We start from the raw sequence: 17607 nt of genomic DNA, 5'->3' as shown, positions 1-17607 counted from the left end.
GATCTGGTCTCATCGTTGCAATTCTCCAACGGGCTTGGGAGAGGCGACGGTCGCGTCATGCTCCGAAACGAGACCCGCCAAACCGCGCTTCTTAACACCTGTTCACTTAACCCAGAATCCAACTGCACCAATGTGTCGGAGGAAACACTGTTCAACTGAGGACTGAAGTCAGCCTGCAGGCGCCCGGGCCGCCACAAGGAGTCGCTAGATCACGTAGTGACGCAGCAACACTGCAGTGCCTTAGACTGCTGTGCCACTTGGGAGGCCCTTATTCAGTTTCTTTTAATCCTAAAAAAACTACAAGCATACCTATAATATGATGCAGCCACCACCATACTTGAAAAAATGAAGAGTGGTACTCGATGTGCTGGGTTGGATTTGCCCCAAACATGGCACTTGTATTCAGAACAAAAAGTACATTTCTTTGCCAATTTTTTTGCTGTATTACTTAAAAGGGATACTTTGGCAACGAGGCCCTTTGTCTACTTCCCCAAAGTCAGATGTGTCAGATTATGTCTCTGTGTCAAGTATGAAGGAAGTTAGAGTTAGATTTGCTTACAAGCGTTACCCATATACTCCCAGTCATTGCGCTACTAGCAACGATTATTTTCTACACATGTACCAATCGGTGCCCTTCTTTGCAAGGAACTGAAAAACCTCCTTGGTCGTTGTGCTTGAAATTCATTACTAGATTGAGGTACCTTACAGATAATTGTATGTGTGGGGTACAGAGATGGGGTAGTCATTCAAAAATCATGTTAACCACTATTACTGAACACAAAATGAGTCCATGCAACTTATGTCATTTGTGAAGCACATTTTTACTCCTGAAAGTATTTCTGCTTGCCATAACATAACAGGTTGAATACTTGTTCACTCAATACATTTCAGCTTTTCATTTTTTATTCATCTAAATACCACTTTGACATTATGGGGTATTGTCAAAATTCAGGCTGTAAAACAACAAAATGTGGAAAAAGTAAAGGAGTGTGAACACTTCCTTAAGGCAATGTAAATGTATTGAAAATGTATTAATTTGCCCAAGTTTGTCATAAGACATGAACAGAACGCATCAGTGATTCGTATTTCCTGCAACTTTCTAAAGAGGCAACAAGCATGCCCCTGTCTGTGTCTGGTGTGTACGTCTACCACTTTTTGTAGCCGTTAGCGATGATGCGAATGAAAACAGTCTTCTGGTAAATGGAAAGGCTTTCCCAAAACCTTCTCATTTAAATATGAACTACAAAGTAGCCTTTGCTTACCTGGCAGAAGGATATATTTGTTATTTTAATCAATCCAGTGGGTATTTCCTTTGCAAACTCGGCCACCACGTGCACTACAAAAACACTTCTAAACAACAGCCTCTTGTGCTAGGTGCACACTTGAATTAAAGGGCAACTACACCCAAAAATCAAAAATACTTAAATTTTTTCCAGGCCTCAAACGTTAGCTCCTGACGTGGTGTAAGCATTGTTGTGGACTTAGAAAAACAACAACAGTGGATGTTCTATAAAAAAAGTGTGATATTTAGAGCGAAAACCATAAACCTGGAAAAACTCAATGGAGAAAACAGAATTTCGGAAAGAACAAAATGGAACCAGGCAAAAACTAACCATACCTAAATGTACAATGTTTCAATCATTTAGGTTATGCAAATCAGAAAGATATAATACTTAAGACTGATATAACTTTTATTTTGTATATATTTGACCTTTAATAGATTTTTCAAGATAATGTGGTCTATATAGCTCCTTTTTCAGTTGTAATAAATGACAATTTCAAGAGCAAATATTATTGTGGCAATTCATATCTTGCAGTAAAACTGTAAATAAGACTAATCAAGAAAAGACAGATTAAATGTTTTTAAAAAGGCTTAGTAGTCCTGATCAAATAGACCTAGATGATATCCAAAACAACTAACAATAATACACTGAAAGTTTTTTGTCATTTAAATTGTAAAGTCATGTCTTTCTACACAATAACCCAACAAATTGTTCCAATCTGGGAAGTAAATCATTTCGCTATGTATCCTATTTTGGATGGAATCAAGCCATTAGAATGTACCAGAGGCCACCAAAATAGAGCTACTTTGGCAAAACATTTTGACCCCTGGGGGGGGCAAGACCCCCGCCGCCCTCCGGGCCAGGGGGCACCTGGCAAACTACTTTTTTTATCTGGCTGGCTCTATGTACGTGTCCTTGTGGCTAATTGAGGTAAGACAGTAATTCTGCTCATAGATTATGCACATGTATGAACGAGACATTGGCACATCCAGCCCAAAGCAGGAGATTTAAAAAGTACTTACTAGTCACCAAAATTGCAGAGCATGTCTTTAATATTCTTGATCACCAATAATATGAAAGACAGAAGGATACTATCAACAAACTACTTGTTGATAAGCAACTGCTTGTTAGGGTAACACTTAGGGTAAGGGTAAAAGTTAAGGTTAGGGCTAGGGCTAGTAGATAGTTAGTTAGTTAGTTGAAGTGATTGTCTGTAGAGCATCTACAGATGGAGTATCCAAATAAAGTGTTAGCCATTTATGGCAATCCTCCCTCCCTACAATTTGACATTTGGGCTGTACAGCAAATCAGCAATCTGTTGGCTAGCTCACCAGACCTGTGTGGATTGACAGTTTGCTGGTCCAATCAGAGGGCATTCCACTAGCCAATCTGTTGCAAATTGCTGTTACTACTGTCTCTGGCTGAGTGGCGAGTAATCCACCGAGACTCTTCCTCAAAATGAGTGGCAAAACGTTATACAAAACCTGGCCAAATCATTTCAAGTCATCAGTCTCAAGTCAAAGTCTAATCCCAAGTCTTGAGGCTCAAACGTGACTCCAATCAGACTCGAGTCCAAGTCATGTGACTCTAGTCCACACCTGTTGTGGTGGCGGCATCATATAACAGGGATCAAAAGAAAATGAAGAGAGAACAGCAGAGGCTAAATAATAGAGCAAATCCTTCTGCAGTCTGATAAAGACATTACGTTGACAGAAATCCACTTATTGGCAGGACAAAAACCTAAAAGCGAAATTCAAATCTAGGGACTGTTTGGCAGGTGGATAGGAAATCCTGAGTAATAATTCAAAGAAACGATGCCCTGCCACACTGTACTTGCAAAGACACTTGTTTATTTTGTGCCAACGTTTCAGCCTCGTGGCTCGTCGTCAGAGGTCATATCTGTATTCAAGCTACCTAGCTACTGGACTACTAGCTACAACCTTATGAACTGTCAAACTCAGGCAAATGGCCACGAACAATGTAAACACGTGCCACGCATGCACAGAATGTTTGCCTAGATTTGTAACCCAGAGACATTTACGTCCAGGCTTGGACACTTAACCACTGTGTAATGAATTGCATTGAAAGTTGAGGCACTAAGGCAACAAAATGTGCAAAGGTGGATACTTTCTTGATATGGGCACTATACATCATATTCCACTACCAATGCAATTCTAAAGCAAGGGCTATGGAAAAGTGCCATCAATCATACTCAGTTGTAGGAGTGTCCTAAATACCAAGACTGCAATATTCATGTAGTGAACATTAATGCTTTATTACAACAAGGGGGAAAAAAAGGAGTAATCAAACAAAGCTCAATTCAAAAAATCAGGCTAACTTGGTAAATGAATCATCTAAATACCAATCAATGAGCTTTGCGGCAAGGCAGCACTGACCATAAAGCAAGCAAAATGGTTGTGATGTACTATTGTTTAAAGGATTGTATACATTTTGAAAACAGCGTTGTATACTAAAGATGTATTAGTATAAAAAAAGCTGGCAGCGGGAATAAATGTCAGTAGACTCGGTACATCAAAAATAGCTTGGCCCCACCAGCATCGTTTCACTTGCTTTCCAGGAATCCACCATAGCAGTAAATATGTGAGTGGCAGTGTAATACTTACAGTCTGTAAGGCTAGCGATCCCAGCAAGAGTAGTAATGGGAACATGAGGCATATCCCCATTCATGCTGAAGATGGGGGTGGGGGAGTCGTGTCGATGCACAGGTTTGCTCAATGTCGTCGCTCTCCGACTGTTCCTCACATCTCCCGACCGCTGCAGAACACAGAGGGCTTCATTAGAACAGCCAGCGGCAACGAGAGATGGACAATTCACAATATCACACAACACTCCTCAATGTGCAACACTGCTCAGAAGAGCCGGCGCATATTAAACCAAAGCCTTGGTGAACATAGAATCAGGGGCTTTCATATCAAAAGTCAAAGTGATGGAGGAAGAATTCTCAGGGATGAACTAACGGGGCTATATTAATTAGGCACCATTGTTAAGCTAAGGCTGAGGGGAATGACACAGATGTGAAAGTAGTGCAACAGGATACGGAGGGTTACACTGGTTAGTACAAGGATATAAAACTCACACAACACTCACTGACAACTTTCACTCAGGCAGCAGCTCAAGGTTTTACTTGCATTAGAAATATGACCTAGACATTTTCCATTAACGAAACAGGAGCAATAGAAACATCAATTAATGAAATTGCATGTGAAGTAAAATAGGCTACTTGTTGTGCAGATGGAGAAATAGGCTGCTTGTTGTGCGCATGGTGAAATAGGCTACATGGGGAAATTGGTCAATGGCTGCTAGAGCAAACACACTAGTAGAACACATTTAGCAGACATGCATCAGTGGGGAGAAGGAATTGAAGAAAACCGAGTACAGTACTGGTGGTGCCCTTACTCTGACAAGTTCCAGGGGTGTCATCAAAAACAGCCCATACAAAATAGTCAGATCCTTTCCTACTGATAATGCAGTGGCTTTGAAGCACGCAGAGAGTGTTTTTGAGTAGGGCTGAGTGAACCCCAGTGCATTTAAAAAGTGTGTGCACTTCTTGCATTTGGACGGAACACCTCATTATCATTCACTACTATTATCCTTGGCCACCGACAAGACAGCCACTGTCAGAGAAGGCAACAAGAGGAGTAATTATATCCCTATAGCATGATCAACACCAGACTGACAGTAGAGACCAGGAACGGCAACACATAGCAATAGGCCTAGATGACTTGACATGGCACAGGTCTATTATCAGTGGTTACTGGGGTAGTACCTTGATAATCCTAGGAAGAGGTGTGAACTCATGCATGCGTAAATGAAAACAGCTACCCCTTTCCGGACCCAAATGCTCATGATCACTCTGAAGCTGTGCTGGTTGGGTAGGAAGGTAGACGAGCAAGCGGCATATAGGATTATCTGGTTTAGGGAAGGAAGGCAATTTCTCTGGCGCTGCAGGATCTTCTTGAAAACACTTGACTTCATATGTAGCGCCCTATAAAATGTGTCCTACCGCGGAGAAGTTATGATATCTGCCACAGAGGAGAAAACCATGCACACGCTTCAAAAAACCTATTCTACTTATTGTTTTATCTATAAAAATGTCTTGCACAACTAGAAAAAACATTCGTTTTTATTACTTTACGATCAAACCATGTAAGGACCGTTTCATTTCAAACAAGCGCACTTCCGTCCTCGTTCACCGGCTCTCTTCGATTACCTTTGACCTTTTTCAAAATGAGGTGAGAGAGGTCCGAGAGAGGACACAGGAGATGAGCAAATCCAATTGAGGAAAGGCCCCTGTCTGTGAGTGCACGTTTGTCTACGACTTTCTATAGCCGTTAGCAATGACTTTAATGTATTGACAAGTCTTCTGGTAGATGGAAAGGCTTTCCAAAAAACCTTCTCAATCACGAGTGCTACAGAAACATCGCTTACTAAACAACCGTCTCAGGTTGGTGTGCAGTTGAATTAAAGGGCAACTCCACCCAAAAACAAAATTTCTTCAATTGTTGTGGTCTTCTGATGTGATTTAAGCATTATTGTGCACTAAGAACATCCTTTTATTTTTTAAGTGTGATTTTGAGAGCGGAAACTGAAACCTGGAAAAATAAAACAGAATCAGGCAAAAAAAAAAACAGATATGCTCCCTAACTGTGAATTTGCAGCTAGCTACTGGGCAATTCCATGGTAATTGAATTCCATTTAAATTGTATGCCAAACAAAAACCATTGATTTCAAAGTTTAACAAAATCATACAACTCTCTGCACAAGGACTACTTTTAACAAATTACACTGAACATTTGACAAAAACACATTTACTGGAAGAACTTAGCAGATGAAAAGTTTGGTAACAGAATTCCTTAAAATCTCCCTCAGATTATGTGCCCATGTTTTCCAAAAATGTGTAAAATATCTGCTCTGAATTAAACTCTGAAGTAAGATTCAACGATGTCTGCATAAAGAATGGGGTGTAATAACATGACACAATGGCTTTCAAAAAATCTCCGTTGGTTATTGAACGAGAGTAAGTGAACTGGATTTACACATGGTAACGGAATTGCGGTAACAGAATGTCATGTGTCCCTGATCTGCACTACAAAGAAATCTTGGTCACCCGAAAGTAGTCTGTTCTTTCGACCAATTGTTAGTGCATTTTTCCATATAAAATCAACTATATGCACTGAGCTTGTTTGATACTTTAAACACACCGTTTGATTAAATAATTAAGACACACAAATGACTTGAGCCAGCGAGTGCCTTAGACTGGGCCTTGGGGTGGTTGTTTCCCTTGCTCTGCATGGTTAACGCTGCTTCGATGTGGTGGCTGTTGTCGTTGTGTTGCTGGTTCGAGCCAAGGGAGGAGCGAGGAGAGGGACGGAAGCTATACTGTTACACTGGCAATACTAAAGTGCCTACAAGAACATCCAATAGTCAAAGGTTAATGAAATACAAATGGCATAGAGGGAAATATTCCTATAATAACTACAACCTAAAACTTCTTACCTGGGAATATTAAAGACTCATGTTAAAAGGAACCACCAGCTTTCATATGTTCTCATGTTCTGAGCAAGGAACTGAAACGTTAGCTTTCTTACGTAGCACATATTGCACTTTTACGTTCTTCTCCAACACTTTGTTTTTGCATTATTTAAACCAAATTGAACATGTTTCATTATCTACTTGAGGCTAAATTGATTTTATTGATGTATTATATTAAGTTAAAATAACTGTTAATTCAGTATTGTTGTAATTGTCATTATTACAAATACATTTAAAAATAAAAATAAAAATCGGCCAATTAATCGCTTTTTTGGTCCTCCAATAATCGGTATTGGCGTTGAAAAATCATAATCAGTCGACCTCTAATTGGAACAGTGTAAATAATGCTAAATAAATGACGTGTACCAGAGAGTCTGTTCTAACGGGGATTTTTTTTAATGCAATTATTACTGCAAAGACTAAAAACAGTTGCATATGCATCCGTGAATGCAATTGCTGACATGTTGCAGTTCATTTGTTGTTTTGGCTAATTATTCGAGAATCCATTAGTAAACTAAAATATTAGATTGCATTTCAAAACATGAATGACTTGTAATGCTGTGTGATGACATGAACGAATGAATGATTGTACGACGCCCTCTTAGGCGATACAGCTCGATGGTGGTTATACAAGGCTACTATACTAAGACTACTAATGATAATGACATTACTTATTATTATAATAACAATGATCGTAATTACAATTGTAATAATAACAATAAGAAGGAGGTCAAGAAAAGGAGGGTGTAGGAGCGAGAGCTGCGTGCGTATTGTGTGTAACAAACAGGTGCTATTAGGTTACAATCGGGGCATAAAATAAATGTTTTGGTCCACCAGCCCGCTAAAATTACACCAAGAAAACGCAAACAAAGAAAATTGATGAGCATGCTTTGTAATGTTTATAAAACAATAAATGTATTACTAGTAAGAAGTAACGTGTGTATATTGATACTATTTTTTTTTTTGACCCTAGACTTTTAACTAAAATATCACAGAGAAATGTTCAGGGAGGTTATCGTGGTAGCACAAGTCATGTTTGTGCCTGTGAGATTTGAGTCTGACTATTACAAGCTTTGTCTTCTCTTCCCTAGCAGTTGATCTCAAACTGAGAGAAACAACCTAGATTGTGAACAATGGAAATAGCCAAGAAATACAAGGACAAAGTCTCACTTCAGTAGACTTTCCTTTCAAGTAAATTAGACCAACTTTTATGCCTGTGCGCAGCGCTTCCGAAAATGAATATTTCACTTAGTTCTTCACGTGCTTTATAGATCGGCAGGTAAGGGTGCTCTCGAGCGGCTAGATGTTCTTTACCATTCAGCCATCAGATTTGCCACAAATGCTCCTTATAGGACACAACACTGCACTCTATACTCCTCCGTAAACTGGTCATCTCTGTATACCAGGCACAAAACCCACTGGTTGATGCTCATTTATAAAACCCTCTTAGGCCTCACTCCTCCCTATCTGAAATATCTACTGCAGCCCTCATCCTCCACACACCCGCGACTGAAATGAGCTGCAAAAAACACTCAAACCGGACAGTTTTATCGCAATCTCTTCATTCAAAGACTCAATCATGGACACTCTTCGTGACAGTTATGGCTGCTTCGCGTGATATATTGTTGCCTCTGCCTTTTTGCCCTTTGTGCTCTTTGTGCTGTTGTCTGTGCCCAATAATGTTTGAACATTGTGTTGTGCTGCTACCATGTTGTTGTCATGTTGTGTTGCTACCATGCTGTGTTGTCATGTGTTGCTGCCATGCTATGTTGTTGTCTTTAGGTCTCTCTTTATGTATTGTTGTGGTGTCTCTCTTGTCGTGATGCGTGTTTTGTCCTATATTTTTATTTTATTTTTTATCCCAGCCCCCAGCATTGCAGAGCGAGGTGGAATAGGCTATATAGGATTTGTAGTTCTTTGATTTTGTGCAATTCATTTACCAGCTATGAAACTAAGCAACGGAAATATTTTGAAAACAGCTACAGCAGCATTTATTTTACTATAAATGTGATCACACTTGACTATTTCTATCCACAAATGTGAGTGAAATGCTCCCACTGTGGAGCCCTGACCACCGGCCAACGTGGCTGGTGAAATAGACATCTTACTCAACAATGCCAAAATCTACCTGCATTTGGCAGGTGTTAATTATTAGGCCCTGATTACAATATGATAATCTTTCTGACTGTTTGGAACAGTGTAAACAGCACTAAATAAATTAAAAGCAGCCTATACCAGAGATATAAATCCTAGCAAAGAGTTGATTTTTTTAACTTGTGAAATAGCTTTTGCGTGTTGCAGTGGCGTGAGGCTTGGAGCTCACGGAATCAGTAGGCTATTAAACAAACTCAAACACGCAACAGAAGCAGGATGTGTCTTATTTCTGTAGATATATATATATATATATATGATTTATAAAGCCAGGCACATTTAACAGATAAGCTATTGATTATAGACCTAATTAAGTTGGGGTTTCCTCTCTCCTCAATTTTCATAGGCATTTAAAACGCCTTACTCCACTGCTGCCTCCGCCACATTGTTCTCAACACCATTATGCTGGTTAACTTTGCTATTATGCACATAGCAACATGGTCTTGGAAAAGGCGGCCATTCAACAGCGCACCAAAGATTGTTTCAGAACCGCAGACAGCAACCGCTATCCAATGCGGGGAAAACCGCATTTGTTATAAAATATATATTCTTTATTAGTGTTGCACCATTGTTCTTAAATAATACAACCATATACATTTTCAGTAGCATATGTCAGAGCGATGGACTGTTCCATCACCGTGGCCTCAGCAATGGATTAGTCCACTGAGACAGGCATGAATCAGACGGCTGTCTAGTGCGCCGTGAAATATATATATATATTTATGATTGCTCGACTAAAGAAATCTCAGTCGACCAACAGCCTATCGACCAAACAATCAACCAGTCAACTAAATGGGGTCAGCCCTAACAAACGCATAAATATGAATGTCATTCTCTTCATGGTGATGTATCCTAAATAGGTACACAAAAAGGTATAAATATGCAATATCCTCCTTTGCATATTTGGGTATTATTCTACACAAGAATAATTATTCTAATAATTATGCTATTATTCTAATGAGCTCTGCACCCAAACAAGACCAAATTTGGTTGGTCCTGACCGTACCAAATCTGAACCAATCATAGAGCTCTATGTTTCACAAGTTTGGACATCCATGTTCAGCACAGTAGAGCTCAGTAGAGTACAGTACAGCACAGAACAGTAGAGCTCAGTAGAGTACAGCACAGAACAGTAGAGCTCAGTAGAGTACAGCACAGAACAGTAGAGTTCAGTACAATACAGTAAAGTATAGTTCAGTACTGTAGAGTACAATTCAGTAGATTATAGCATACTCAACTCTAGTGTGCTCTACTGTGTACCATACTGAACTCCTGTGTTGTACTGAACTATACTCTACTTTTCTTTACTGTACTATACTGTCCAAACTTGTGAACCCAACTGTGGTTTGTGACTACTATTATTTTCTATTGTAGCCAACTCAATTGCAAAAATTCCATTACCACATTTTCTGAAATTCCGTTACTGATTTGGTAACAGATTTTTTTTGCTTTAATCACTAAATAATTCAAACAAAATTGATATCAATAAAAACTAGAGGATCGACCGATTAAATCTGCATGGACGATTATTTAGGGCCTATTTCAAGCTTTCATAACAATCGGTAATCTGCATTTTTGAATGCCGATTATGGCCGATTACATTGCAATCCACGTGTTACGCGAGTGCAGCAAGGAGCCAAGCTAAGTTGCTAGCTAGAATTAAACTTATTTTATAAAACAACAATCAATCTTAACATAATCACTAGTTACCTACACATGTTTTATGATATTACTAGTTTAACCTGTGTTGCATATAATCAATGCGGTGCCTGTTAATTTATCATCGAATTACAGCCTATTTCGCCAAATGGGCAATGATTTAACAAAGAGAGAAATAGTCTATAATTCCTATAATAACTATAACCTAACATTTCTTAACTGGGAATATTGAAGACTCATGTTAAAAAGAACCACCAGCTTTCATATGTTCTCATGTTCTGAGCAAGGAACTTTTTTTTTTATTTTTTTACATGGCACATCTTGCACTTTTACTTTTTTCTCCAACACTGTGTTTTTGCATTATTGCAACATGTTTCATTATTTATTTGAGACTAAATTGATTTATTTTATGTAGTATATTAAGTTAAAATAAAAGTGTTAATTCAGTATTGTTGTAATTGTCATTATTACACACACACACAAACGAACTGCCGATTAATCGGCATTGGCTTTTTTTGGTCCTCCAATAATCGGTATCGACATTGAAAAATCATAAATCTGTCGACCTCTAGTAAAAACACTAACTAATTGATAGGTCTACCTTTACTTGTTACTTCTGTGAACTTTTATTATCCTCCCTCCTCATAAGGGAGAGACATTTTTTAAATATCTTTAAGATATGTGGGTTTTTGGTAACGGGATTTCAAGGCACATGGCAATGTTCCTTAAACTTACAGAAGGCAGAAAAATGTATCTAAATGTATCCAAATATAAGTGCTGATATTAGTTGGCAGAGATCTTTACTTCAACATGTATGTTTTGATGCATTTCTAATACCGTTTAAGACTTTCTGATAGATGTTTTCTAAAAACCCTTTTCCACCCCAAAAAATTATAGACTCTGGTCATTTGACACCCAATTTGATGTGCTCCTATGAACTTCACATGTTGGTGCTCATGGGGAATTTCCTACTACTATAGTTGTTACTATTATTTTAATGTGTATTTCTTCAACTAGTCTATACAAAACTTTTACACCTACTTTAATACAACTACATTTGCTGTGAATACAGCAGACCTGTAGCCTGTATGTGTAGACTAAAATATGTTGGTAAATGAAAAGCCAACGCTGTAAACAAATTTCAGTCTTATGGGATAGTCACAACATTTTCCACAGATAATGGGTCATTTAGCTTGCTCGTGTACTTGGTAGATGAATTCGATAACATTGAAAAAGTAGCTACACTCAAGTTAAGATAGACACTGTGTCCGTGCATTAAGTGCTAGCTAGTAGCAAGCAACATACTACGTTTCCATTAGCAAGAAAGTCCTCTTCCCGGCAGCATTTTAGACGGGTGATCTTTGCATGCACTACTAAGTAAACATGGTGCATAAATAATGAGGTTGCTAATTTAGCTATGGTGTGCACACAAGCTTTTTTAGGTAACTACCTAGCATTAGCTGCAGAACTAACTATTTAATATATTATAATAACATATATAATACATTCCATTTAGCAGACATTTCTACCCAAAGCGACTTACTATTACGCGTGCATACATGTTATGTATGGTGGTCCCGGGAATCAAACCCACTACCCAGGCCTTACAAGCGCTATGCTCTACCTACTGAGCTACATGCCTAGCATTGGCCAAATTAGCCATCTAGCTAGCAAAGTTGAATGGTGCCGAATTGTATTTCTGCTTTATCCCAGTGATGCTTAACCATCTAGCCAGTTAGCTAGCTAGTTACCACCTTGACAGAATCCGACTTCTGTTAATTTCTTCTCTCTAGTCGGAATGGTGCTATGCCGAAATGTGGACAGCCAGAGCGGTATATGGCTTGGAAAACCAACCTCAATCCAAGGAAGGAAAATGTCACTGTACTCCTAATTATGCTAAAATGATGAATCGAGAAGATTGGAATAATGCTAGTTTTTTAATTAAACTGCTGTTTTTGGCAGCATGCTAGGCTAGCTAACGCTATAGTAGCCCATTCGATTCCGTGAAAATGAAACGTCTAGCATTGGTATGAGTAGCTACTGGAAGTGTTGTCAAATCCAATGGGCTGCTTTAGCATTAGCTAGCATGCTGACAAAAATGGCAGTTTAATTAAAAACAAGCAGAATTTCAGTCTTCTCAGTGTATCGTTTTGAATAATGGTATAATTAGGAGTACAGCGCCCTCTCACATCCCTGGATTTTAGGTACATTGTCCGAGCCATATTTCGCACCGTCTCCACGGTGTTCTGATCACAGCTGCCTACCATTCAGACTAGAGGTCTACCGATTAATCTGAATGGCCGATTAATTAGGGCCGATTTCAAGTTTTCGTAACAATCGGAAATAGGTATTTTTGGGCGCCGATTTTGCCGATTTTTTTGTATACCTTTATTTAACTAGCCAAGTCAGTTAAGAACATATTCTTATTTTCAATGACGGCCTAGGAACAGTGGGTTAACTGCCTTGTTCAGGGGCAGAACTAAATATTTTCACATTGTCATCTCGGGGGATCCAATCTTGCAACCGTACAGTTAACTAGACCAACGCTCTAACCACCTGCCTCTCATTGCACTCCACGAGGAGCCTGCCTGTTACACGAATGCAGTAGAAGCCAAGGTAAGTTGCTAGCTAGCATTGAACTTATCTTATAAAAAACTATCAATCATAATCACTGGTTATAACTACACATGGTTGATGATATTACTAGTTTATCTAGCGTGTCCTGCGTTGCATATAATCGATGCAACGCTGGGGGATGATTTAACAGAAGCACATTTGCGAAAAAAGCACAATCGTTGGACGACTGTACCTAACCATAAACACCAATGCCAATCTTAAAATCAATACACAGAAGTATATATTTTTAAACCTGCATATTTAGCTAAAAGAAATCCAGTTTATCAGGCAATATTAACCAGGTGAAATTGTGTCATTTCTCTTGCGTTCATTGCACGCAGAGTCAAGGGTATATGCCACAGTTTGGGCAGCCTGGCTCTTTGCGAACTAATTTGCCAGAATTTTACATAATTATGACATAACATTGAAGGTTGTGCAATGTAGCAAGAATATTTAGACTTAGGGATGCCACCCGTTAGATAAAATACCGAACGGTTCCGTATTTCACTGAAATAAACGTTTTAGTTATATTATAGTTTCCGAATTCGACCATATTAATGACCAAGGGCTCATATTTCTGTGTGTTATTATGTTATAATTAAGTCTATGATTTGATAGAGCAGTCTGACTGAGCGATGGTAGGTAGCAGCAGGCTCGTAAGCTTCGTAAGCACAGCGCTGTTTATGACTTCAAGCCTATCAGCCTAATGGCTGGTGTAACCGATGTGAAATGGCTAGCTAGTTAGCTGGGTGTCTGCTAATAGTGTTTCAAACGTCACTCGCTCTGAGACTTGGAGTAGTTATTCCCCTTGCTCCGCAAGGGCCACCGCTTTTGTGGAGCGATGGGTAACGCTGCTTTGAGTGTGGCTGTTGTCGATGTGTTCCTGGTTCGAGCCCAGGTAGGGGCGAGGAGAGGGATGGAAGCTATACTGTTGCACTGGCAATACTATAGTGCCTATAAGAACATCTAATAGTCAAAGGTTAATGAAATACAAATGGTATAGAGAGAAATAGTCCTATAAATACTATATTAACTACAACCTAAAACCTCTTACCTTGGAATATTGAAGTCTCATGTTAAAAGGAACCACCAACTTTCATATGTTCTCATGTTCTGAGCAAGGAACTCAAACGTTAGCTTTTTTACATGGCACATATTGCACTTTTACTTCTCCAACACTTTGTTTTTGCATTATTTATTATTTCAACCAAATTGAACATGTTTCATTATTTATGAGGCTAAATTTATTTTTACCGATGTATTATATTAAGTTAAAAGAAGTGTTTATTCAGTATTGTTGTAATTGTCATTATTACAAATAAAATTACATTTTTTTAATTAAAAAAATATATATATTTATTCGTCCGATTAATCGATATCGGCTTTTTTAGGTCCTCCAATAATCGGTATCGGCATTGACAAATCATAATAGGCCGACCTCTAATTCAGACCTTACAGGGAAGATCTAATTACAGTGACCGTACGGTCTGAATCTTTAGACTAGTTACAACCTAACCTAGTCAGTTACCTCATTCACCAGCACCAATTTACAGAGCAGTGCAAAAAAGTTAAAACTAGTTAATGAGAGCTGACTTGCTAATGTTGCTGGCTTAGTCAGTTGAGAGGGCCTTCTAAGCATAATTTTCTAGTCAGGAGGCTAAACATAGTCAGCAACAGAGACTTGCTCCTTGAGTAATGTTAGCTGGATGTGTACATAGTTAGTTAGCTCACCTATAGTTGAACTATGATCACCTAGATTGAAGGATAACCGTGTGACAAGCTGGATGCATGATTACAGACATGATTATTCTCTCTGCAGCTCTGGCTGACAACATAGCCGCACATCTGTCTCTCTCTCTGGCAACACAGTAATCGGTCAGATACAGTAGGCTGCTAATTGCTCACCCAACACCAATTAGGGTCCAATGTATTTAATCAACTTTCTTTTCATCAGCTACGCAATAGTCTAACATAGCCCTGATTTACTCATGTTTGTGTTTTACAATAACCCAGTTTTTCACATCCCTTTTCCTGATGATCTAGCAAGCTTTCCAAGCAAGGTAGCTATATTCATTTGCTTTATCAAGTTACATTAATATCTACAACATTGGATAGATTGCTAATTTCCCTGTAAACAAATGAATCTAAGTTGGTTGAAGTTGCCAATCCTATGCAAAGGGAATAGCTATAGGTATGTTTAACATGTTATCAACTAGACAAGGGGTGGTCTCATCACAAATTGTTATGTTAAATCTCTGTGGTGTATCTGATGATTCCATTTGATAGATTGTAGCTAGCTAGAAAACTTGGTGGATAATACATATGCAGCTATTACTTTATAAGCGACTAGGTCAATTATGCTTAATGTGTACAATTTGGTAGCCTCAAAACGGTGAATAGCAAGCTTGCACAGTTATTAGGCAAACGTTTAAACCAGTTTAGTTGACATTGCAAAAAAATATACTAGCCACTAGCTAGTGTGTAGCATTGGATAGCAAGAGCCTATTTCTCAGAACATCTGACTCCAGCATAAAACGTCAGAAAACATTACCCTGCTGAGAAAACACTGAAGTTGCACTTGTTAGTTTTGTCTAAATAGCTAACAAGTAACGTTAACTAGCTAGGTAACACTACGCACATACTGTAGCAGCTAGTTAGCTATATTATTCTAACCTTTGATAGCTAACAAAAGTTAGCTATGGCTAGCTAGTCAACGTTAGCTACCGAGACTGCAACCGAATCCATGTTTGCCTTGACTCGCCCACACATAATCATTCCTTTGCAACCGTATGACCATCCCTTTTGGTTTGTTATCATGATTGCGCGTGCGGATTAGGATTTTATTTTCAGTTTCAATGGCCTACATCGGCCTATTAGCTTGCTAACTGGACCTCGGACTCGCCTGAGGAAGCGTAACCCCGACCCGACGCCTATATGAGCGGATACAAGGCAACATAAATGTTAAAAACACATATCGGTGCATTCCACAACGTCTATCCAGTTTCACTGAATATAAACAACACCCGTGTAGCCGATCGGAATTGTTTTGTTATGGTACTCCTAAATCTATATTGTACAATCATATTTACCTCTGGATGTGTTGATAAAAAGAAATGGTTGCAAGGGGGTTGGATCCGTGTCTCTAGCTCCCTCTCCGTTCTATCGCTCGAACAGCTCCTCCGAGTAATAATATAACAACAATAATCCGGTTCGGGAGGGTTCGTTCTTCCTTCTCACTGCAAACATCTATGCTTGGAGAGGGGCAAACATTCCCATAACCAGTCCTTGCACCGGTTTATCCCCAACACCGGCAGAAGATGAGTTTAAATTCCAAAGGGTTTCGGAAAACAATCAAATGTGAAAAACAGAAATACTATTGACGCGGTGATAAAAGGGATCCACTCAGACTCTCCTCCTTCTCTTGCAGAACAAAATGCCGACCGGAAGAACTGCTGCAGGAATAACTCCCTCCACCGGCGCCAAACCAACTAGCAGGAGCAACCATAGCCAGCAACCCAGTTACTTCCGCCGCTTTCTGCATTACTACTATACACCGATACCATCCATTCCACACAGCTGCTGTAAATATTTTGGAGGACGAGGTCATCCTTGAGTATGTCACCAGCTAAACCAATGTAAGCAGTTAATAAAATAAGATAACTAGCATAATGATAATTCAAATACATACATAGTAGTTGTGTATGAATTGCATTATTTGATGTAAAACTTTTTTTTAAGATATTTGGAATTTGGGCTGACATGAAAACCTATCAGTGCTTGGCTCAACAACCATCAACACACACACACACACACACACACACACGAGCGCACACACACAGAACAGTTACTTTAAGTTGGTTCTCTAAAAAATAGAAGCATTATGACCACCATGGTAGCAGAGAATTCCAGATATGTTGGTGTTGTGTCCTGCTGCATGCACCCACAAGCACCCACTTTCACACTTACTTTTGATTGACAGGTAGGTAGTTCAAGTAAGATTCTACCTATGACAAATAATGAACAATAAGAAAGTTAATTTAATAAGCATAACATTGATGGAAATAGGGAAAATGGCAAAGGAGTCAACAGACATGAATCTATCAAGGTATTAACATGCCCAAACAACAAGAGCAGTTGATCTCTTGTGGAAGAAAGCGAAAGTGTGCGAACTGACGTAATTGATTGAACAGGTCTGATTTCAGAAAATCAATAAACAAATAAATACTTGTACTTTCTGTCTTACCTTTATTTGATTTCTTCCTCACGCTTGGCATCCCATTAACATGGATGGGCCAGCTGTGTATTCAGTTAGCTAGAGACCTGGCAAAAATGTCTCCCAGTTAAG

The 17607-nt window shown here is 39.0% G+C and overlaps 1 protein-coding gene across 5 annotated transcripts in view; it reads right to left on the bottom strand.

Moving 5' to 3' along the window:
- LOC109867928 (nipped-B-like protein) overlaps positions 1 to 16737 on the bottom strand; it is a 48828-nt gene extending 32091 nt beyond the window's left edge. For 2 of the 5 annotated variants that reach the window (XM_031802609.1, XM_031802611.1), the window contains exons 1-2: positions 16352 to 16736; positions 3908 to 4058 (exon numbers count right to left, since the gene is read on the bottom strand). In XM_031802609.1, coding sequence (XP_031658469.1) covers positions 3908 to 3971 — 64 coding nt within the window. In that variant the 5' untranslated portion in view covers positions 3972 to 4058; positions 16352 to 16736. Of the gene's footprint in view, positions 1 to 3907; positions 4059 to 16351 lie in introns of all 5 variants that reach the window. The other 3 variants (XM_031802612.1, XM_031802613.1, XM_031802610.1) reach the window with 2 other exon arrangements.
- Between the last annotated feature and the right edge of the window lie 870 nt (positions 16738 to 17607).

The sequence above is a fragment of the Oncorhynchus kisutch genome, linkage group LG23 (assembly GCF_002021735.2).
Source record: "Oncorhynchus kisutch isolate 150728-3 linkage group LG23, Okis_V2, whole genome shotgun sequence".
Taxonomy (NCBI): domain Eukaryota; kingdom Metazoa; phylum Chordata; class Actinopteri; order Salmoniformes; family Salmonidae; genus Oncorhynchus; species Oncorhynchus kisutch.
This window is presented reverse-complemented; position numbering and strand designations above follow the sequence as displayed.